The sequence below is a fragment of the Aplysia californica genome, unplaced genomic scaffold, assembly GCF_000002075.1.
Source record: "Aplysia californica isolate F4 #8 unplaced genomic scaffold, AplCal3.0 scaffold00221, whole genome shotgun sequence".
Classification (NCBI taxonomy): Eukaryota; Metazoa; Mollusca; class Gastropoda; order Aplysiida; family Aplysiidae; genus Aplysia; species Aplysia californica.
This window is the reverse complement of record NW_004797491.1, coordinates 1,002,364-1,027,731: the sequence shown is the minus strand read 5'-3', so window position 1 is coordinate 1,027,731 and position 25,368 is coordinate 1,002,364. Positions and strand designations below refer to the sequence as shown.

General features: G+C 40.2%; 1 protein-coding gene across 1 annotated transcript in view; it reads left to right on the top strand.

The window, feature by feature from the left end:
• Nucleotides 1-8,210: 8,210 nt before the first annotated feature.
• The window catches only part of LOC101846818 (thymidylate kinase), a gene marked incomplete in the record, with an annotated part of 35,820 nt that continues 18,662 nt past the window's right edge, over nucleotides 8,211-25,368 (top strand). The window contains 1 exon segment of the mRNA XM_005099661.3: nucleotides 8,211-8,320. Coding sequence (XP_005099718.2) covers nucleotides 8,235-8,320 — 86 coding nt within the window.

The window sequence follows — 25,368 nt, the reverse complement described above, 5'->3', positions numbered from 1 at the left end:
CTCCTTCTCCTTCTCCTTCTCCTTCTTCTCCCTCCTCTAGACCTTAGGGGAAGTCGACTGCTGGTTTTTCAACCTGCAGTACAATTGATTTTTACGTATGTGACCACTTTTCATACTTCGTAGGGCCCCTTGCTTTCAGGCAGTCACGTTTCGATTTCGATGGTACTCTTTATGTCTTTATACTGACTACAATATTGTCAGGCTTTGCAATGACTTAATTTTGAATTTTGCCTTGGTGGCGGCCGAAGCCTACTCTTATCGATTTTAGAACCACCAAGAGAACTTAAAGTGCGCAGCTTGCACATGGGACCTCCGAGATATTTTTCCCTTTCGAGAAAGCCAAATGTTCGGTCACTCCTACCCTAAGATCAGGGATGTGTGACTGAAAGTCAGTAGTAAGAAGGAACAAGGAGAAGCAGTACGTTCTGTCGTCTGCTTTCATTTCCACTTTCTCGCTCTAACCCGGCCCACCCCCGGCCAGTGGGCTCCTCTCTCCTTTGCTCCTGACTATTTCTACATGTCGAGAGAAAAGGAAAGGAGGTGAAAAGAGAACATTTTAGAGAAAAAAAATAATGTTTCCGTCTCTGTCAGGTTTCGAACCTGGAACCTATTGAATGTGAAGCGAAGGCGTACCTCTAGACCACGAGAGCCCCGTATATTTGTTTCTGATTGTTCTGTTTTTTACTGATCTTCCAGGGATCTTTTTTAAACCGATACACAATACACACATGTACATGATATTATATTTCTATTTTCTATGAAATGATCCCTAGTAGAAACTCATGTGCCGGTGTGTTTTTATTTGTTTGGTTGTTTTTTGTTTCCGTTTCTGTTTTCTTTTTTACTCTCTCCATTTCTACATTAAAATTGTCCGTCTGCATAGACGAAAAGAGCCATATATAAAATGATTAGGGGAAAATGTAAATAAGAAAATATAAATATGATAAGAAAGAACAGACTGAAATACTTAAGTTATACAAGGCTCCAGTGCCACACTGAAATGTTGTTGACTGGATAAAATGTTGGCTACATACTTGTGTGTGTGTGTGTGTGTGTGTGTGTGTGTGTGTGTGTGTGTGTGTGTGTTATATGTTTTAAACTAGCATATGCTGTCATTCACTGATTGTTATGTAACATGCCCCTGGAAAATGGATGGCACCCCTGGAAAATTGAGAAGCCGGTTTGACAGTCACCCTGTCAGCCAGTAACAATGACTTTCCAGCTGCTAGTGAGGGCAGCATGTGGTCCCTCATAACCCATAAGCCTGACCCACAACTCTTGACTCATACGCAGCGCAGATTGAAAGTGAGATGAGTGGTCAGTTTACCAAGTCTGTGACAAAGTAACAGTAGATGTCAACATAAACTTACTGCAGAAGCTAGAGGAATATCATTCAGTAGCGACAAGACTACATGTATGTGCCATCATTCGTATCTGTTCTTTGTGTCCATTATTATTCTTTCCCTTATTTGTCAGTCATATTCATCCGCTTTATTTCTGTTCTGTTTCTGTCCCAGTCACGCGTCGTCTGACGTATGTCTGCGTTGTGCTTGATCATTAAAGTCCTCGTCAAGTCACAAAGAGTGTTGGCGTTTGTTTAGAAGACATAGAAGACACATCATGACCTCCATCCCCTTGGCTGCGACGTGGAGTGGCCTGCATCTACGCCGACCGAGATGTTGACACGCCTCATTGACATCCACGCCACCACAGTCCATGCAGCACCAGCGAACGCACCAACTGCGGCTCCCAAGGCTGAGAAAACGCGACGCCCTGTTATGTCTGCGTCAGGAACGAGCGAGGCGTGGTCATACTTCACCCAACGGTGGGCCGACAACAAACAAGCGACTTGCCTCACAGGTGCAGACATCGTCTTCCAGCTTTTCGAGTGCTACTACGAGTTGCTTCGAAAAACAAGGTCTGATTGATGATGAGATCGGACTCGACATCTTAGGCGAGTCAACGCAGGACATGTCCCTTGAGGATGCGCTCTGCTACGTGGAGGCGAAGGAGAGTGGCAAGAGGTCAGCCAGTCGCCTTGTTAAAGGCGGCTCCTTCACCACGGCAGCGACCACAAGCTCCTACAAGCGCAGTGAGAAACTCGGCACACAGGGGCAACTTGGGCCACAACAAGGGCCAAGTGTCCCCCTGCAATTACTGCGGCAAACTGGACCATGGGAATGGTAGACAGGAACGTATGAAGAAGTGTCCGGCATTTGGTAAAAGATGCATCAAGTGTGGCCTGTCCAATCTTTTCGCCAACCTCTGCCGACAATCGTCACGGAACCGCAACCCCACCAAATCCCTGGATGACTCTGCTGCCGCCTTTGACAGTCTATGTGGTGCAGATTCGGCCACACCGGTGTCTAATGCGCACTTTGTATCCCCAGACCATCTCGTGTACAATGAGTTCTGCAGGGCATGGGAAAAGCGAGCATCCGACCCTCAGCCTTTTGTGGACGTCACCATCCAGGCAGTGCCTTCCGACGCCCAATCTCTCGGCTTCCCGCCACCTCTGAGAGGCAGCACCTCTCCCGTCAAGTACCAAACTATGGCAGACACCGGATGCCAGTCGTGCCTGGCGGGCGTAGCTCTCTTGACTAAGATGAGCCTCACTCGCTGTCACCTCCTCCCTGTCAACATGAAGATGACAGCCGCGAATCGTGGGGCCATTGACATCATCGGAGCCCTTCCTCTTCGTATTTCTGGTACGTCTCCGTCCAACACCAAGCTGGTGACCCACCAGATGGTGTACTTCACCACATCCACTGGTCGGGTGTTCCTAAGCAAACAAGCCTGTGTGGCTTTGGAATGATCCCTCCTAGCTTTCCGACCATTGGGGCCACTAGTGTAGCCATCAATTCGAAGAACAGGCCGGCTTGCGGGTGCTCACACCGCCAATCACCTCCGCCACCACCAACCACCTCCGCCTCCACGAACCTCCCTCCCGCTTCCTGCCACAGAAGAGAACATAGAGGGCTTGGAGCAGTGGCTCCTAGATCACTACAGGTCCAGTGCATTCAACGTGTGCGAACATCTAGCACTACCGATGATGTCTGGCCCACCCATCCACCTCATGGCGGACCCTGACGCCCGTCCCGTGACCCACCACACCCCCATCCCATTCCCTGACCATTGGCAGGACAAGGTTAAAGCCGGCCTAGATCAAGATGTGTGACTCGGGGTAATCGAGCCTGTCCCCGTCGGCACCCCAGTCACCTGGTGCCACAAGATGGTGATCTGTCCGAAGAATTCGGGTAAACCAACCGGGTGACCTCCAACCGCTTAACCGACATGCAACGCGGGAGACACGCCACACTCAGTCTCCCTTCCACCAGGCCCGCAAAGTGCAACCCCACACAAGGAAATCTATTTTTGAGGCGTGGAATGGCTACCATAGCATCGCTCTTGCTGAAGAGGATAGACATTTGATGACGTTTGTCACCCCATTGGGTCGCTGCCACTATCTCGTGACCCCTCAAGGCTATATATCGTCCGGGGATGGATACAGCCGTCGCTTCGATGAGAAAACGTTGCCGACTTCCCCAACAAAACCAAATGCATTGACGACACCCTTATATGGTCAAGTTCCGTTGAGGAAGCCTTTTTCCAGGCCGTCAAGTGGTTTGACTTATGTGGTACCAATGGCATCACACTCAACCCATCTAAATTCCAATTCGCCAAAACTGCGGTCGAGTTATCAGGTTTCGAAATAACTCCCTTCACCGTGCGCCCATGTGCCCGCTACCTGGAGGCCATTTGACTTTTCCCCACACCTCGGAACATCACCGACATCATGAGCTGGTTCGGTCTCATCAATCAGGTATCCTATGCCTTCTCTTCCGCTGAACGCATGCTCCCATTCCGGGAAGCCCTGAAGCCGGGAAAACGCTTCGAATGGACAGAGGAGCTGGACGGTCTGTTTGAATGATCAAAGGCGGCCATCATCAATGAAATCCATCAAGGGGTTGAAATATTTGACAAGAAGAAACCAACTTGCATAGCCACCGACTGGAGCAAGGATGGCATAGGCTTCTGGCTGTTTCAGAAACAATGCACATGTCCTTCGGAAAAACCATTTTGCTGCAAACTGGGTGGAAGATTGCCCTGGTCAGGAGCTGATTCACACCAGGAGCCGAGTCCCGCTATGCACCCACAGAAGCTGAAGCCCTGGCTGTGGTTGATGCATTAGACAAAGCACGCAATTTCACCTTGGGTTGTTCCGACCTGATCGTGGCAGTGGACCACAAACCTCTTGTGAACAGGAATATCATTCAGTAGCGACAAGACTACATGTATGTGCCATCATTCGTATCTGTTCTTTGTGTCCATTATTATTCTTTCCCTTATTTGTCAGTCATATTCATCCGCTTTATTTCTGTTCTGTTTCTGTTCCAGTCACGCGTCGTCTGACGTATTTCTTCATTGTGCTTGATCATTAAACTCCTCATCAAGTCACAAAGAGTTTTGGCATTTATTTAGAAGTGTCGCTCGTTCTCACAGTGGTGACGACCCAAGTTTTACCATGGCACTCGGTCTTCCTCGTCTTACACGTTTCTTTTTTATTTTACCCTTGCATAAAATCAGGCGGAAAAACAACAACAACAAAAACCCTAAAACCGCCCCGCCCCGCCCCCTCAACAACAAAAAGCAACAATCTTTCTAGAGGAAGCAAAAACCCATTTTAATTAGCCTTGCGGCAGTCTTAACCTTGAGCACTACTACCTTCGGTTGGGACCTCAGAAGGGAATACACAAATGTAGTTGTTTTTTTTTCTTTCGTTTTTATCAGTCCATGCCCGTGATGGTCACCTGTCTTATACAGCTACTTTTTTCTTTGACGATGGGTGGCCGTCTTACTCAGGTTCGACTGTGCTTGCATTACTTTTCAGTCTCAGTTAACGTTAAATTTTAATCTCTCCTTAAAATAACACGTTTTGGCGGCCACATTGAATTGCTTATGTTCATATGAATCGACTCATTGTTGAGATCACAAAAATGTATAGGCCTACTTTATGTAGGCTACTTTTAAAGTCACAATTGATTTTTAAACTTAATTTTTTCTTTAGAAATTACATATTTCGTTGGCCGTTTTGGTGGACGTCTTCCTTCATGTGATGATATAATGTTATCAGTCGGTTTCAATGTAAATATATCTTGACAAGACAAATCAGAAAATGTATAGTTTTATGTACAAGTACAAAGGAGCGCGCATGGTCTAGAGGTATGGTGTTCACCTCTCATTCAAATATCTCGACAGCGACGGAAACGTTTTCTCCTTTAAAATGTTCTCTTTTCCTCTTTGCTGTACATGTTCTATCATCTGCTTTCACACTCTTCCCCCCCCCCCCCCCCCCCCCTCTCTCTCTTTCTCTCTCTCTCTCTCTCTCTCTCTCTCTCTCTAACAATGTTCTGTCGTCTGCTATCGTCTCCACTTTTTGCCCCCACCCCCTTCCTTCCCTCACCCCCCCCCCCCCCACTCCTGACTCTTTCTCCTGCTTCACTTGGCTTCTTCTTACTGCTGTCTTTCAGCCATACCCCTATTCTTAGGGGAGATAAAATCGAACACTTAGCCTTCTGGGATAAGAGCGAAAATTTTAAGAGTTTTCGTTTGCAAGTTGTGCACGATAAAGGTCCCTTGGTGGTCCCAAAATCGATGAGAGTAGTCTTTGACTGTCACCCGTGCAAAATTCAAAATAATGGCTGCCTTAAGGCAAGGGGTACTTCTAAGTTGGAAAATTGGTCATACCGACACCAGTTGAGCTAAAAGTTGAAGAACAAGCAGAAGAACACCTTGCAGTCGACTACCCCTGTGATCTAGCAAGGGAAAGCAACGAAGACAGAGGAAGACATGATCTCCAGGCAATAGTTTTTTTGACAATTTTCACCCTCATACATTTAATCTTGGATTGCCTTGATGCTACCATAATTTGTGCCATTACATGTCTATTTATATTCCCTATTTTCATTCGCGAAACAAAAGTGAAAACTCAAATTACCATTGAGCTTAAACGAATGGTCTGATTTACAAGCATTCTGTTGTAATCATGAGATCAAACGGCGCCACAATCACTTTTTTAAATGTTAGATTTACCTTACTGATGAAATTTTGGTCTGGACACCCTACACTTAGAGTAGGGGAATCAGAAGAAATGGACAACAGTATTTCTTAAAAAATCAAGGTTTTGTGTGACATGACTTCTGAGTGAGTGCGATAATTGACTCATTTTGTCAAGTGGTGTTGCCGCACAATTATGAATGTTACTGCAATAAATAAATACTGAAAGTGTTTACTGTTGTCCGTTTTGTTGTTGTTTTTTTCTGTTACATTTAAAATAAATATATGTATAATTTGTATTTGTTATGACATGGGTGTTATTATTTAATTTTAATTTGGTCTGTCAATATATTTTCTTCATTCTTCTACTTCGCATGTCTATTATAACCAAACCTGTTTCATGAGTTTATTTCAAATTTTAATATGATAACGAGCACAGGTGACCAAGCTATTTGACTCATCAAATAAGATAAAGCTGATAAGTGATCATTATAAGCAAGCCGCTCATCTGTTTCTTTCTTACGTAGACAGTGAAGATAACAATTTTTCAGGGTCTGAATCTTTCCTGATGACAATAAAAGTCTTCCCAATCTATGTCAATCTAAAGCAGCAACAGTGAAGTGCTGTAGATCAGGGTTCGACCTATTGAGCGTTTCCATCTAGTTTAGTATAATGCCCTTCTGCTTATTTATTATATAAGGTCCTGCCAAATTGACTTTATTGTGACGATCTTATAATGGGCTACATTGTTTTATTCACTGCGAAAAGACACTTTCTGAGGTAAAAATATTCAAACTGTTGCTTATAACTCCTCATAGCAGTGATACAAAAAAGTTTCAAAAATTTATGTCATATATGACAGGAAATATCAGGAGAATGACATTACCTATTTACAAATGGCTTGATACTACACTACAATAGTCAGATTCATTTTGAAGTCCTTTTTGTCTGATTTTCTCTGGATCAGATGAAGACAGAAGGAAAAAAATAGCGCTAACGTAATATTCTCTTTTTTTTTCTTGTGTTCATCTGTTCTCATAATAAGTATCTAGTACTACTTGCCTGTGCTAGAAATGTATCCTAATATTTCAAATTGTATTCAATCTGAACATTTTGTAGGTAGTACATGCTTGTAGCTCTCGAAAAGTATCTCTTTATTCATGATGAAAATGCATTTTTTTAAAATAGTTTTTTTTTTTTGTTGGTAAGTGTTTTATGGTGGTGATAACTGCATAAGGTCACATGAGTGCGTGGGACACATTAAACATTCTCAGTCGGTAGGAAATTTTGAATTTGCCCGGGTGGCGGCCGAAGCCTACTCTTATCGATTTTGGACCTCCCAAGGGATTTTTAACATGCGCAACTTGCTCATGGGACGTCCGAGATTTTTCGCCCTTGTCCGAGAAGGCTAGGTGTAGATCTTTCCTACCAGAAGATCAGGGGTGTGGCTGAAAGACAGCAGTAAGAGGGCGCCAGGGAAAATCAATAGAAGGGCTGCAGAAAGAGTCAGGGGCCCAGAGGAGGGGGCGAAGGAGGTGGGGGGGGGGGGGCAGAGTGGAGACGAAAGCAGACGACAGAACATATCGCTAGAGAACAGGGAAGGAGGTGAAAGGAGACAATTTACAGAAGGAACATTTCCGTCGCTATACGGGCTCAAACCCGGGACCTATTAAATGAGAGGCGAACTCTTTAACCTCTTGGCCACGAGAGCCCCCTGAAAATGCATTGTAAATTTATTATCAAGTAAACTTTTAGTGGAAGAACAGTGAATAGGCCTATAACTTGTTAAATCGTTCTTTTCCCTTCCTGATGCGATATGATTATATATGGGCCAAATTGTTTTATTGGCTCCCCTTTTCTGTCAATATCAGCATCATCATAAATAGACACATCATTGCCATTGTATTGTGTGAATATAATATGACTTGCTCCTAATTTGGCCCTATTATTAATATTTTTCCAAAATGTTAGATTTATTCAAAAGTTTAAAAAAGTCGTTTCTTTAAAATTCCTGCTCCTGACTGACGCCATCAACTTGACTTAGGATTGCTATTTTTTATGTGTGCTGTATCTCGTCTGCCGGTTCTGTCAGGCAAGTTGATACTGATAACACAGCATCTGTAACTCTGGTCCCCATCATTTTCTTTTTGTCAGATCGTAGTACAACCATCGGCACTATGATTGACAGTTACCTGAAGCAATCGGTGGAGCTAGACGACCACACGATCCATCTGCTCTTTTCTGCCAATAGATGGGAAGTTTTGTAAGTCTTGTGCCTTTTTTATTTTGGTGTGTATGATGATGCATTTAATAATGATAATAAAATAATGGATTGCATTTATATAGCGCGTATCCACTTATGCAATGCTCTATGCGCTTAACATGATACATATTATGGATTTGCAAATCAATTTTATAGGTAGGCTACATAGTGTTACATACTCGTGCACACACATTTACACGCACGCACGCACCACACACACACACACACACACACACACACACACACACACACACATACACACTTACGTATATACGCACATGCAAACTCACAACGATCTACAGCTTGGATGGATTCTGTCTAATCGAAATATGGTGAAAATAGAAATGCTTTTAGTTTCTTCTTAAAAATTTCTAGATTTTCTGCTTCTGTGATAGTTTTTGGAAGCCTATTCCAAACAAATGGGGCAAAATATGAAAAAGAGCGTTGGCCATATGATTTGTAATTTATTTTAGGCTTAACAAGGGTTGTTTTGTCACTTGATGATCTGAGCGTTCTAGGAGGCACATAGGGTGTTAAAAACTGTTTTAGATAATCCGGTGATAAATCATTTTAGCATTTGTAGCAAGTTAAACAGATTTTATATATATGATACGCTCTTTCTCCCGGAGCCAGTGCAATTCTTTTAAAATAGGAGTCACATGATCATGCTTTAGTTTCTTAGTAATTATTTTGGCAGCAATATTTTGTACTCTTTGTAGTTGTTGTAACTGTTCATCAGGTACACCAGCCAGTAAGGAACTGCAATTTATTAATCCTTGACAATATAAGTGATGTTTTGGTGACACCAACAGATATATATTTTCTAATGCTCCCTATTTTCTTCAGTTGGAGATATAGATTTTTACAAAGATTGGATACATGGTATTTCATTGACATATCTTGATCTAGCACCACACCTAAATTTGTTATTTTAGTTTGGGCTGATAATTCTCTGTTTCAGCATTTTTTAGCTTCTATTCTTTAAATTCAACTGTTCAATTTCGTGTTCGCACAACATGCACACACCACACACACACACACACACACGCACACGCACATACCTACGCACACGTACGTACACACACACTCTCACACACACACACACACACACACACACACAGGGGGCTCTCGTGGCCCAGAGGTTAAGGTGTTCGCCTCTCATTCAAAGGACCCGGGTTTGAGTCCGGGTAGTGACGGAAACATTTTCTTCTCTAAAATTGTCTCCTTTCACCAAAGATTCTCCACTACCAAGATATTAAACTTGCTCTTTGGGCTTTTGTCCGCCCTATGGCAGGGCCCGCTTTGCTGTATAGCGTGTGATTGGCTACGTCACTAGGCGATGCGAGGTTGTTGTTGTTGTGTGTGTGTGTGTGTGTGTGTGTGTGTGTGTGTATACTGAACGCCAATAAAGACGCAACGTTTTCAAAAAGTTGTTTAAAAAAGCCAAATATGCTCTTATCGTCACGATTTTTGGAGACACGTATGAGCAGTTGTTAGTGCTCACAGCCATGCACAATTTTTGCTATTTCCATGGGCACTTTTCATCACAATACAGTAAACTGCATTAGCAAAATGTGTTCATTAGTTGCTATTTTATAAAAGAGTTCAAAATTATTTGCCTGGAAAATAACCCGTAGCTCTTTCCGAACAAAAGTCCTATCTTTTTTTTTTTCGATTAATTAAAAAAATTTATTTCATTGCAAGTCTCCTCAGCTTTGCGAAGCTGATCGCAACTTTTGCTTCCGCCTTGTCCATGGCGGAAAATCTTTCTGAGAAGCAGCAATGCGGCTAAAATGCAGTGCTTGTATTGTTCTCGACTTATACAAAGATTTTAGCACTCTTGAAATGTCCGAGATGGGCAAAGGATAGGACAGTCTCGAGTGGCCAGCCCTGTTCAAGAGAGGCAGATTTTGCTGTCGCATCTGCCAAATCGTTTCGTTTCTCAAAAGTAACGGCTCAAGGCATGCTTAATAGAGTGCGTGAAAATGTTACTCTCATCCGTCTGAAGCGCGGAGCAGTACGTACAGGACTTCGATCAAGAACGCCTTATTTAGGGCTGCAATTACCGGTAACGAAGCCACGACTACAGCGACGTCTTCACGGTGCGAAACAGCACATGGAAAAAATCAAATCTCTCAGTCATCCAACACGACACTCCTGCCCTTACACTGCCCATTTAACAATGAGAGGTGAGCAGAGTAAGTCTGATTCCTTGTAAGGACTTCTCTGTTGACATCCTCCCCTTGGCGCTCATATGACCTTATGCAGTTGCAAGCGCCGTAAAACCTCTACTAAAACTTAAACTAAAACTAGCAGTTGCGAGCGCCGTAAAAACCTTACTAAAAGTAAAACTTAATCTAGCGGCGAGCAAGTTTCTGATCGTCTGTTTATCCTCCAATTTGTCGACTGGACTTTGTTGTGTGTTATTTTCGTTCCATATATTTATGTAATAATAATATATATTATTGTTGATGGCGCAAGTGAACTCCCTTTTTTGCGCTGGTGTAGGGCTTGATTTGTAGTAGATTTACATTTTTTTTTCAGGTAGTAATTTTTTTCCGGAAATATTGCTTTACATCCTGAACAAACAAAACCAGTTTCTGGAAGATCATAACCTGAATGTCATGGACTGGTCAGTTTATGCACCCGACATGTCTCCAACTGCGCATATAAAGGATGAACTGAACTGCAAAGTGTGTGCCGTTTTGCGAATCTGCAGCTATTCTACTATTGGGAGATCGCACTACTGCGAAAGTGGGAGGGAATTTCTCAACAAAACATTGACAATGTTATAAAATCTATCTGAAGAAATGTTTTGGTCTGTATACATGTTAAAGATGGCCATACAATTTACTAAGGGTTAGAGATCTTTATTGAGGTTCAGTATGTGTTTATCTGCAAATTTGTACTATGGGGGTACTCCGAGAGAAGGAAGACAATGTATCAAAATCAGATTAAGTGTGTGATCAAATTGATTCATATATTTGTTGAATATTTAATTCACTTTAAAGAAAAACACTTCTTTTAATCTATTCTTTTAACTCACACGTGTTCAGACTCTGCGAACGATGTGTTGCGTTTTTAATGGCGTTCAGTATAATATATATATATATATATATCCAATGAGCAATTCTTCTGAAAACTTGAACTTGCCCATACTCTTTACCACAGACACCATAAAAAGCTGTATTTATTTCTAATCATAGTTAAGATGAGCTGTGCCGGTGGTGAAAAGGTTGCCGAACCTGGACTAGGCAGAAAATATCCAATGAAACGATATGCTGAAACAGTGTGGAGCTTTTTTGTTAAAAATTCAGCATTTTTTAAATATGAAAACGTAAAATTCACCTGAGACAGTTTTCATCCTAAGATTTCTCTAAGAATTGTCAGCATCTCATTTTCGTATTTAGGGTTCAATACTGATCTTAAGTAGAACTTTCAGGGTAACCGACAAATATAATATAACGGCCCATTTCTTCAAACAAAGGACATAAAATTCGGTCTTAAATTAAACGCTACACGTCTCGTCCGTTAAATGGTCAAAAACAGTAACCGTATCTTCAGTTGAATTGATCTTTTAAAAGGTGTAATTTTTCACTGTAGAATTAGAAATACGATGACTTTAGTCATTTCATCAACCAAGAACAAAATTACTACAGCGATTACGAATTTTTGGCGGTAAATAGTTGCGTCTGTGAATTGATGTCACGGAAATTGGACAAAGTGTTTGATTTCGTCATTGTATTAATTTAGACTTGGTCTTTGTGTTTTATCCTTATAGAATGAGTAGCTACTTTAAGAATTTTATTTTAAGGCTTTCATTCGTTGATGCCACATATTTCTAGCTTTGGGGTTGGCAGTTGAGGCAATTGAAGTTGACAACTTGTTATCGTTATCTGAAACATGACAAATACAAGGATAAGGCTGCTTGGCTCGGTGTTTCGAATATAATTTTGAAGATCGAGCTTCATTGATTAAACTTTGCTGATAGACTCTGTCAAGGAAATAAAAAGTATATTTTGGGTATTATCACACTGTAGGCTTGGTGGTGCAAAATGGGGCGTAAACACCAGGAACAAGACAAAGAGGGCGATGAAAGCGATGCGACGTTGTATGGGATTTTCCATGTAAATTTTAGTTTCAGTTTATAATGAACAACAACAAAAAAGATTGGCGCCGTTTCTACTGATTGACGAGATAACTACAAAGAGGAAAGAAAGAAAGGACTAGGCGAACCCGATTAATTAAATGCGTCTTTAGTTTGGGGAAATTCACCACTTGAAGAGAAATTTACCAGATGACGAAAGCAGATGGACAAATTCAGTTTGAATGAGTCGTGATTCCTTTTTCTATCCGCATGAAATGTTCATGGTTAGACTCACCTGAAGGACTACTAACTTCAGACATCCTATCTCGACGATTGAGAAAGAAAGAATGAAAGACAGAGGTAATGTTATGGAGAACCTATGGACAAGTAGATCTTGGTCAAAAAGTTAATTGAAAGAAAAGAGGCCAATTCTATAATGTCTTTCTTTGAATAAAGTGAATGCATTGTGTGCTTTGCTTTTATTTTTCATTGTGGTTTTGACAAACAGTTTTAACTAACTCTCCTCGTTGTCCTTTCTTGTTATCACCACTGAAATTATGTAGATCTACAATAGTCAAGCATGCTGCCAGTAATGTGCTCGTGTGCACGCATGTATGTACATTTGAAACGATGAAAGCGATTGTACATCGGCCGAAATTTCTCCTGGCATCTCCTCGCTTCGGGCCGTTCTTGGTATGGCTGGTAACGTCCGTCTTTCCCGTTGGTTTTATTTTGATTGCCCCCGCCCGTGCTGCTTCGCTTTGTCCACAGTGTAGCTTTGCCTTTGGTTTTCATCAAAAGTTTATTTTGGCTTTAACAAGAGGAAAGTAAGTTTATACATTGGTCTTATGGTTACATGGACTAAATCATTTTGACCAAAGTTTTGGTAACAAGTGTTGCCCCAATAATATTTAGGGCTTTGTAGCTGATTTTATCGTCTTGGACTTAGATTTATAGACAAGCAAGACCACATCAGTGATGAATGACATCGTTTTAAGTTTATATTCACTTTATTCATATCTATGCATTCCAAACCAACATTTTTTGACTACTCTTTCTGTTGCTAATTACTTTAATAAAAGAATACAAAACAGTAATCCACCATTATCTTATTTTCGACGAAGTATAGCACGGGTTAATCTCTTAATTCAGTGACAAAACTGATAGGTACAATTTGCTCATCTACCCCTCCTGCTCCCACATTCTCTTTCCAACTTTACCATACTATAGGTGCGTGCTCTGCGCTAGAGATCTCTGAATGGATTGCTTTTAAGTACCGATATTCTGAAAAGAAATACACAGAGTTTATTACAATAAAGTTTAACACTGAGCCAACAAAGGAATACAACGACCGATTAAAGAAAACAAAGGGTAACATCGATGTGCTATCGTAAAGAGCTGAAGACGTTTGACTGGGAAAAGAAGGTGGCAAATCACAGGGCAAAGACCGACGAACAAATTGTTGGAAAAGCAAGAAAGAAAAACTTCACTTTGGCTACCACTACCACTAGCAAAGTTGCAACAGGTAGGTTTGTTGGGCAAGTGATACTAAAGAAAGAAATGGACAAGCTACACAAGAGAGGTAACAGCATCCTGGTCAAGTCAGAAGGAAAGGGCAGACAATGCTAAGGCTAGAGAAAGGTACCATTTAATAAAGGGAAAGGGTGAAGACGCAGAGAAGAAGAAAAAAGGGTCCATATATTCGAGGAAGTGTCAAACAGACTCCCACATCCTGCAAACAAGCTGTCCACAGAGTTGTGAAAGTCCTTCCAAAAGCCAAAGCATCTCGAAAGCAAACTTTGGAAAATGTACGTCAGAAAAATATTTCCAAACACAGCAGCAAAAGGACATATTGACATTCCTCATCCTTGCTAAATCCGAGTGCAGTTGGACTTTGAAAAGTATCTAGTAAACATTCCGTTCACTTGTTTCGTGCCCAATGGCAATGTTATGTGTTGTTGAAATCGTAAAGAGATGTTAGGGAAGTAGAGGTCCATACTGTAATGAATTTGCTTCAATCTTCCTGTTCGAGCTACAGAGTTATTCATCCAAAGTGTGCCAAATGGGATGCTACAAAACTAACAAAATCGTTGTGGTCTCAAATGATCGTCAACATGATCACCATGCCGTGGAAACATTTTTGAAAGTGAACATCATCAAAATGTCACAAGAAATCACAGAAAGATAGAGCAATGTTTGCTGCCATGAATGACGATGTATTTTGACAATGTTAGTAGCGATAATGAAGGAGATGTGAGTACCTTTTTTGACATTCTGCTACTGTTGCTTCAGTTTTTGCTGCTGCTGCTGCTGCTACTATTACTACTACTACTACTACTACTACTACTGCTACTGCTGCTGCTTTTACTATTGGGAAAATTATTTTAAGTTTAGTTTGAATTTCATGTTTCACTTTGTAAATGCCACTAGATTTTTGTCCCATAAATTTTAAGTCTCTATAATAATATTCTCAATGAGTCAATAAGTTGATATTTTTTCTTCTTCTTCTAAAAACATAACAGATAACATCAAAGAAGTATTTGTATACATGTTTTAGTTCTCAGTAGATGTGCATATTATTTTAAAGAAACAAGTTGTCCATTTTTTCTGCACACTTCTTTTTTTATCTTTTGTCCTGTTACGTTTAAGACTACTACATTCAGCTATTGTTGCTGCCAAAATACTCATCGATTTTGTTCATATTTATTGAATCGACAGCATTACATTTCCTGTTTTATAGCAATACTTTTTTAAAGTTCCACTTTTATTAGTATTTTTGTAAATAAAAGTAAAGTTTTCTTTTTGAAAAATAATTTTTGCCCAGTATCGTTAAGACATTATGATTGTTTGATAGGCGTTTTCTTTTTTAAGAAATGTTTTGAAATTTGTGTGAACAAACAATGAATATAAAGGACATTGTGTTTGCCCAATCAAATTTTCTTTCACTCTATTACATTTAATGTTTTGAGCGGCATTGTTGTGTCCTGTGTAACTTTTAAGACCATAGTGCTCTAGTCTAAACTTCACTTCCGTTTCCAAAGAAACCAAACAGGTTTTAGCTTCAGCCTTGTAGGGATCAAAACTAGACATGTCAAAGGTGTATTGAGTACATTTTCAAACAATTTTGTTGAATTAAAAAAATTGATGCCCGTGTTACGAAAAGTTCAAGTTTTCAGGAGATTGCCCATATATATATGTGTGTGTGTTGTGAGTGTTTGTGTGTGTGTCCGTGTGTGTCTGTGTGTGTGTGTGTCTGTGTGTGTGACCATGAGAATTGCTAAGATTGTTTTAAGATATGACAAATTAACAAAAGGAAAAAGGGGTGTCATGATATTCGATACTTATACTCGAATATAGTGAAGAAGTTCGAAACGAAAATAAACACTTTCCTTCCCTATGAGATCAATATGGCTGAATGTTTACTATCATCTTGTGCTCGTCTGACTTAGATCAAATATCAAGAATACATAACATCATAACATGGTGTCAGAAGGGAAAAGGTTTGCCCACTTAACAAGTGATAACAGGTAAAATCACTTAAGATTTTGTTATGTAATTCTTTATCTAGATGTAGAAAGTTTCGTAACATACGCGCACTAAGCCTATCTAGCACATGGCAAATCCCAGAAAAGGAAAGAGACGAAGTGGCCCCATTAATGGAAAAATGTAATAACTACTGCACTCCCAAAACAAACATCACCTTAGAAAGGTACAAGTTTAATACAGCAAGTCAAGCTGAGGGGGAAAGTGCGGAAGAATATGCCACAAAACTCAGGAAATTAAGTAAAAGTAAAAACTGCCATTATGGGAAGCTAGAAGGCGAGCTAGTAAGAGACAGACTTATTGTGGGACTGAGAGACAACTCCTTGACGGAACGGTTACTCAGAGAGAGTACACTTACACTGGATACAGCATTGCAAATGTGCAACATTGAAGAAATTTCCAAATCAGGAATGAAACTATTAGATAGCCAACATAGAATGTCAGTCCAGACTTTGCAGAAGAAAAAGTCCAGTCCGTCACCAAAAGTCTACAACCCATCAGCTAAAAACAAACCCAAGTACGGGTCCAGTTCTATGATTCAGCCAAATAAACTTAGCAGCAATTGTGGAGGTTCCCCACCCCCTTTTCTTCAATGCCCTGCTCGAAACCAAACATGCAATTATTGCAAGAAGTTACACCACGTCAAGAAAGTATGCAGGAAACTCAGACGCAACTAGACCCATGAAATCACTATGGGGGATGACTCAACAGAAGAAGAAGAACAGTATAGTTGTGCATTTGAGACAATAAAGCTGAACAAATCTGACAGTGAAGCTTTTGCAACTGTTAAAGTCAAGTTACCTGAGTGGAGTAAAGCAAATCTAAAGGCAAAGATAGATACTGGATCACAAGGAAATGCCTTGCCACTAAGACTGTACAGGAAGATGTTTCCATCAAAAGTTGACAAAGAAGGGACACCAACCGATTTGGCGCTATCTGAAGTCAAACTGACTGGATACGGTGGACACCAAAAAAGGAAATTCGGAACTTGCAGCATTGAATACAGTTACAAAGACAACGCAGAATGTGCAATCTTCTACGTCACAGAAGACAAGGGATCAGCAATTCTTGGATTACCGACACTGCAAGCTCTAGGCATGATCAGTCTAAACTACCGCATTGAAAAGAAATGCAAGTCAAGGACAGAACATACCAGGAACAAAGAAGACCTGATCAGCAAATACCCTGAGACCTTCAGAGGCATAGAAAAGTTTGAAGGCCGATACCACATACATACAAGCAAAGTGACCCACCCTCAAAGGAAAGTGCCAATTCAGATCAAAGCCAAAATAAAGGAAGAGCTCATAGAAATGAGAGAAAATAGGATCATAGAGAAAATTCAAGAAGGTCAACCTACTCAATGGGTCAACAGTCTGGTTTACAGAACAAAACAGAATGGAAGTTTACGTCTTTGTTTACACCCAAAAGACTTGAACAGGGCGATTCTCAGAGACCATTACACCACACCTACGCTAGAAGAAATTCTACCAAGCCTGTCAGGTACTGTCAGGTGCACAGTATTTTTCCATCCTGGATGCCAAGTGTGGTTATGTGGAGTTGGACGAAGAGTCAAGTTACCTCACAATATTCAACTCGCCAGAAGGAAGATTCCGATTTCTGAGAATGCCATTTGGATTAAGAATGAGTCAAGATATTTTTCAGAAGAAGATTGACCAAACTTTTGAAGGATGCCAAGGTGTCATAGGCCTTGCAGATGACATTGTTGTTTTTGGAAAAACGGAACAAGAACATGATCAAAACCTACACGAGATGATCAGAGGATGTGTCGAAACCGGACTGAAACTAAATCCAGAGAAATGCGCCATAAAGCAAAATCAAATCAAGTTCTACAGTGTAGCAGTCACTCAAGACGGAGTCAAACCCGACCCCTCAAAAGTAGCAGGCATACATGAAGGCTCCTGAGAATGAAAAAGAGCTACAATCTTTCTTAGGTCTGGCAACATACATGGAACATTTCATCCGGAAACTAAGCACATTGACCGCACCCCTGAGAGAACTGCTCACAAAGTCAAGCAAGTTTGAATGGTCCCCAAGCCATGAAGAAGCCTTTCAGAGGATAAATGCGATCACAGAAAAAGTCACGCTTGCATAATTTGACGCAAAGAAGGAAATCACTGTCCAGGTGGTTGCATCTATGAAAGCTTTTGGAGCAACATTAATGCAGGAAGGAAAACCAGTGGTGTTTGCAAGTAAAACCCTCACTGATCAAGAAACACGCTACACAAACATAGAACGAGAGTTGTTGGCCGTAGTCTATGGATGTGAAAGATTCCTCACATACCTATATGGACAAGAATTCACTCTGGTATCCGACCACAAACCTGTACAATCCATTCATCTCAAGCACTTAAAGGCTGCACCGCCAACATTGCAGAGGATGCTGTTGTTGGGACTACAGCCTTACACTTTCACCATCAAGTACATTCCAGGGAAAGATATGTGTATTGCAGATGCACTGTCAAGACAGTCTGTCTCAGATGAAGAGACAAAACCCTTGGAAACACAACGCATCAAAATCCATGAAATCCTGCCTCAGTTTAGTGATAACTACATCCACCGAATCACACAGAACACAAAAACAGACACAGAACTCAGTGCCTTGTAAGAGGCGATCTACAATGGGTGGCAAGGAAATATCAAAGATGTTCCACAACTATGCCATCCATATTGGAACTACAGAGATGAAATCTCAATTGAAGCTGGAGTGCTCATGAAGGGATACAGAATCATCATACCACGGAAGATGAAATCCGAAGTCCTGAACAAACTGCATGAACCTCATTTAGGGTTAGAGAAAACCAAACTGAGAGCAAGAGAAAGTGTGTTCTGGAAAGATATTAACGAAGACATTGTCAGGAAGTGTGAAACATGCCGCAAACACCAAAGCGGACAGCAAAAGGAACCACTGATACAAACAGAAATTCCGCCAAGACCATGGCATACGATAGGAACTGGCCTTTTCTATCTCAAAGGAAAAGAGTATCTCCTTATAAGTGACTACTATTCAAAATTCCAATTTGTGAGGAAAATCCCAAAGAATCAAAGCTCAAGTCACAAGATCATCACCCTCACCAAGCAGATTTTCACTGAGCAAGGACTACTTAAAGTGGTTAGATCCGACAATGGACCCCACTTCAGTGGAACCCCATACAGGAAGTTCTCATAAGAATACAACTTCAGACATGAAACAAGCTCACCTCACTACCCAAGAAGTAATGGATACATTGAAAGCCAGGTGAAATTGGTGAAACGGACTCTGGCGAAAGCTTTAAAATCAAACCAAGATCCATACAAGGCTATACTAGCTATGAGAACTACACCGATTGACAACAAGCTGCTCTCTCCGGCACGCTTTCTTTTTGAAGACTCATTGCCTAGGAAAATACAGAGGCAACAAAATGCAGAAGAGATACAATCATATCTGCAACACAGACAAGAAACACAAAAACTCTATCATGACAAGAGTGCGAAACAGTTGCCCCCACTTTCAAATAACCAACCAGTGATCATAAGAAATCCTATCAATAAGAAATGGGAACCAGCAACAGTAGAACCTCAAGGTACCGGTACTCCCCGTGCTGAAACACCCAGGTCAAACATCATCCGGACAACGGAAGGACATATCCTCAGACGCAACTGAGTCCATATGAGACCCAGTTTGAGTCCGAAGTCAGCAACACCATTCTGCAAGTCACCACACCAGACAGCTCTACATCTACATCTAGAGCAGACGCTGTCTGTACCCAACCCCAAATGATTCCCGTACAAGCCAATCAACACCACACAGACCCAGATAAACAACAAGAAGCTCTGCCACACTCCCCACCAGGCGAGGTCAACACACAATCACTTCCCCTAAGCGGCTCGACTTCTGAAACCTCAAAACTTCTTTTCGTCGAAACCCTCCTCGTCTTCATACATTTTTTTTTCTCAAAAGGAGGAAGAGTAACGAAAGGAATAGCCTAATGTCATTGAGATTTTGTACATACACCAATGGTTAGGAAATGTAGATTGCAAACACCCACACAACACGTGATATTACACCATGCAATCATCAAGGAAGGAATACAATATGGAAGAGGTTTCACAAATAAACAACACACTAGGAAGTGCATGGCCATTCCTCTTAATCTTATTTCAGGTTATTAACTCAAATCACTGTTGCAAGTTCAAGCTCAGTGCCCATGATGAACACTTGCCAAGCATAGAAATAATGAACAATGTTGTTGTTATAGTTAAGTTTATTTTTAAACAACGATAGTGAAAGACCCAAAACAAGCTTGAAAAACATTCCAACTCTTGTGAAATTAAGTATCGTTGTGATATACATGTAGTAAAGCTGATGATGATAATGATACATGTAAATAAATAATGCTACCGGTACTCTATAACATTAGAAGTAGAAGTGCATACATGGAGGAAATAATCATTTTTATTATAAATTGATGAAGAAACCTTGGGCACTTCAAATGTCATCGAGTCACATCAAGCTTATGTCCATGTGAGCCTATAATCCTGTTTGCTAGATTTGAAATTACAGTCAAATCTGCCCTGACGGTCACCTCTATAAGACGGCCACCTGTACACACGGCCACCTGTACACACGGCCACTTTCCATTTCCCCCTTGCGTTTTTTCTATATATAAAATTTAACTGTGTAAAACGGGCACCTGTCCAACGCGGCCGCGGCCACCATATTTTAAGTTGTATTTTAACACAACCCCTTTCACACTAATCAATAAAACTGTCTTAGACGGACACCTTAGTGACTCCATTACGTTTTGTCATAAATTGTGCATTGGCCCCTGGCGTTGTGGGCAAGCAGTCATAATTCAATCACCTGTCGTTGTTGTTAGGTAGTCCCTCCAACCGATCATGTTGCGTAGGCCCCTCCCACTGTTGACCAATAGCTACCAATTTTCATCTGCTGGTGAGGCAAGCGTGTGGTCCCTCATAACCCATTAGCCCCGCCCAGAACCCATACGCAAATCATAAGTGAGATGAGTGCTCAGTTTACCCACCAGTCTGTAACAAAGTAACAAAGGACGTCAACATGAACTTGGGACAGAAGTGTCGCTCGTTCTCCGAGTGGTGGCGACCCATGTGTTTGTTTTAACATGGCACTCGGTCTTCCTCGCCTGATACATTTCGTTTTATTGTCACCCTTGTGCAAAATTAGCAACAAAATAAAAATTACAAACAAAATACAAACCACCACCACCTCCAACAACAACAACAACAACAATGCGGCTACTTTCGATTGGGACCTCAGATGGGAATGGTTTGTTTTCTTCATCTTGATCAGTCGTGCCTAAAGGTGACAATCCATATGTGCGGTACGGCAGCGGCAGCGGGATGATATGTACGGTACCGCAAGTCACATTAAATCCATATGTGCGGCAGCGGAATGAAATGTGCGCCTCTTTCTATGAATCTTCTTCATAGTAGAGCCTACACATCTCTGCATTTAATTCTTATTGACTTATCATCTTATTATTCTTATTATTATTGTCATTCTTATTGACCTAATTATCATCCATATTTTCTATGTTCTTGCATTGATTCCATTTATTTAACTGCTTTATTATCTCTATGTAGAGGTATTTAATTGTTATTTCAATCAATTTGATTAAATAAATACATTTTACTAAGGTTACCAATTGTCGGGTAAATTCGCCACTGCCGACGGGTAACTTCGCCAGTATTGTAAAGTTGCAATTATCTTGATCTTTTGTCACTAGCATAACGAACAGGTCCATCCATTCCTTTGCCATTCAGGACAGCCCAGAAGGCACCATTTGGGCATATCAAGAAAATGGGTTGATGAACGACGACACAGGGGTGCAATGGTTTCAGCAAGTTTTCCGTGCCAAATGAATTAACAACATCACACAGAGATTCTTCACAGTCAACCCTATTCCGCCACATTCATATTATTTTTGTCTGCGGCAGCGGCAGAATCGCTCCTGGGTGCGATTTTTATGGTCCCGCTGCCGTACCGCTGCCGTACCACTGCCGTCCCGCACTTATGGATTCAGACATTGATATTTCTGTTGGAGCGATTTTTATCGTCCCGCTGCCGTGCCGCTGCCGTCCCGCACATATGGATTGTCACCTTAAGACGCCACCTGTCTTATACGACCACTTTTTTCCTTGACAATGGGTGGCCGTCTTACACAGGTTTGACTGTATTATAATAATTGATGAGAAAGTCAACCAATAGTGGTAATAACATAAATTGTTGCTAAGAGAATATATTCTTTTGTTATTCACTTGTCACAGGCACAGTACCTAATACTTTCAAACAAGATATTGTAAAACCTTTGGAAAAAACCCGGGCTTGATGAAAATGAATTAAAAGACAATCGACCAATTTCGAATTTGCAACATGTCTCAAAAATTTTAGAGAAGATTGTTTTAAGTCAAGTTTTGGCTCACATGAGAAAAAATGGTCTTGAGGAAATTTACCAATCTGCCTATAATATACATCATAATACCGAAACTGCGCTTTTAAAAGTAACGTCTGATTTATTGGATTCCGTTGATAGCAAAAACATCTGTCTTTTACCTCTTTTCAATCCGTCTGTAGCTTTTGACAATTGACCATGCTATTCTACTCACAAGACTTGAGCGCTCATTTCGCTTATCGGGTAGGCCTACTGTGCTTTCATGGTTTAAGTCTTAATTACTATAGAGATTTCAGTCAGTGCAAATTAAAAATAGCTTTTCAAAGCAGGCCAGGCTCGATTATAGAGTTCCTCAGGGGTCCATTCTTGGACCAGTGCTTTTTACACTATATACGCAGCCCTTAGCAAGCATTTTACAAAATCATGGATTGAATTATCATTTTTATGCAGGGTTGGTGATTTTTTTGATTTTTTAAATAAAAATTTTAAAAATCGATTTTTTAAAATTAAATCAAGATTTTTTAAATTTAAATCGGATTTTTTTTATTTTAAAAAAAATGTCGACACAGTTTGGGATTTTTGGTTGCTAAAAGTATGTTCTTTTAGTGCAAAATGCATTGTCTTTATTTTAACTTATGATTAATTTAAGCAACCGAAAAAGAAAGCCTTAATCTGCTAATATATCTAAATATATATATATATATATATATATATATAGAGAGAGAGAGAGAGAGAGAGAGAGAGAGAGAGCAGTGAATTTTATGGCTACAGACAAAAAATGAAGAAAATGTCAGTCTAAAAGGAAGGGGTGGGATGTAATTATGCATAGAGATAAACTTGCATTTTATTACAGTGTGTGTGTGTGTGCGCGCGCGCGTGCTTGTGTTTGTCTAAAAAGAACATGTTTATTTCAATAATGCTAAAAAAAGTAAATTGAATACTGTATTATTTTACAGTGACAGGGGGAAAGCAGACTTTTAAGCATGATTATATTAGTCTACTAAACCTTATATTTGTTTTATAAAACCAAGGAAAGGAATTCTGAATGTTTAAAGATGCAAAAACAGAATACATTTTTAAAAAGTGATTTAAATCACTGAGTTTTATTTTTAAAATCAAGTTGATTTAAATTTTAAAAAATCAACTGATTTAAAACGACCTGATTTAAATCAACCCAACCCTGATTTCAATTATGAAAAAAAGTCAATTGAATACTGTATTATTTTACAGTGACAGGGGGGAAAGCAGACGTTTAAGTATGATTATATTAGTCTACTAAACCTTATCTGTTTAATAAAACCAAGGAAAGGAATTCTGAATGTTCAAATATGTAAAAACTGAATGCATTTAAAAAAAAAGTGATTTAAATCACTGATTTTAAAAATCAAGTTGATTAAAATATTAAAAAAATCAACTGATTTAAATCAACCCAGCTCTGATTTCAATTATGGAAAAAAAGTAAATTGAATACTGTATTATTTTACAGTGAAAGGAGGGAAAGCAGACTTTTAAGCATGAATATATTCGTCTACTAAACCGTATATCTGTTTTATGAAACCAAGGGAAGGAATTCTGAATGTTGAAATATGTAAAAACTGAATAAAAATTTAAAAGTGATTTAAATCACTGATCAAGTTGATTTAAATTTAAAAAATCAACCTGATTTAAATCAACCCCACCCTGTTTTTATGCCGATGATTCCCAAATGTATGTTAATGGCACCATTCAAGATCTGCCAAACATGATTTCTAAATTCTATCACTAAACAATGTTTTTATGAAATTTAAAAGTGGATGACAGTAAACAAATTGAAACTAACCGAAGAAAAGACAGACATTCTTATAAATAATCCACGATTAAATAAAGATCTGGAAAGTGTCAACTTTGATTTATATGGGCATATGACATAAGAACTTGTCAAGAGTCTCGGTGTATATTATATTGACCACCACTTATCAAATGGCTCGTTTGTAGGATCTCTGTCCAAATCCTTTTATTTTCAGCTGAGAAGAATAGGCCTAGTTCGAAAGTACTTAAACGAAAAGACCACAAAAACACTGGTAACATTTCTTATCCTATCTAGATTAGGCTATTGTATTTCAATCCTAGCAGGTCTGAACAACAAATATTTGAATCGTTTACAAGTAATTCAAAACAATGCCGCTAGACTGATACCAAGATCTAAAAAAACCAGACCATGTCACTCCACTATTAAAACAACTGCATTGGCTCCCTGTAAAAGAAAGAATGATATTTAAAGTCTGCATCATGTGTTTCAAATGTGTAAATATAAAACTGCTCCTTTTGATCTACAAGAACTTATCAGTATAAACCTGGGAAAAATCTTAAGATCATCAAACGATAACACCTTACTTGTCACATTTGTTAAATCATACAAATGATATGGAGAGAGATCTTTCTCATATATCTTGGTCCATTTATGTGGAACATATTACCCTTGGAACTAAGACAAATAAAAACACTTGATAGCTTCAAAAGACCTTAAGCATTTTCTGTTCCTACAGGCCTATCCTTCATAAGCTTTTTACATTGTCATGGAACTCTGCGATGGAAACTTTCTGGGCCATTCATGCTCCAGTCAGCTGTGGTTTCAAAATCTCCATGTCTGGTTGAGTCATGTTAAGTCACTTGAGGAGGATATGGACTCTTATTGGTGAAATGAGCAGATTTGATGTGCGCATAAAAGTCTGGAAGTTCTGGAACTGTCTTCACCATGACACCCCTTACTTGCAATTTCTGCAGCTGTTCTCCCTCATTCTCAGAGGTGGGGTGCTGGAACAGCGACAGACTTATACCATGGAAAGATGTTACTGTATTGATGTTGTAGCAGATGGATTGTGGTCTTTGTCTGTGGCCGAAGTGGTGAACAGTCCTCTTCGCTGGTCCAGGGGGCAGTTGACTCCATTTCTGATCTAAAACACAACAGCACCCCCCCCCCCCCCCCCCCCAGCTCGGCGGACATCTCCAGC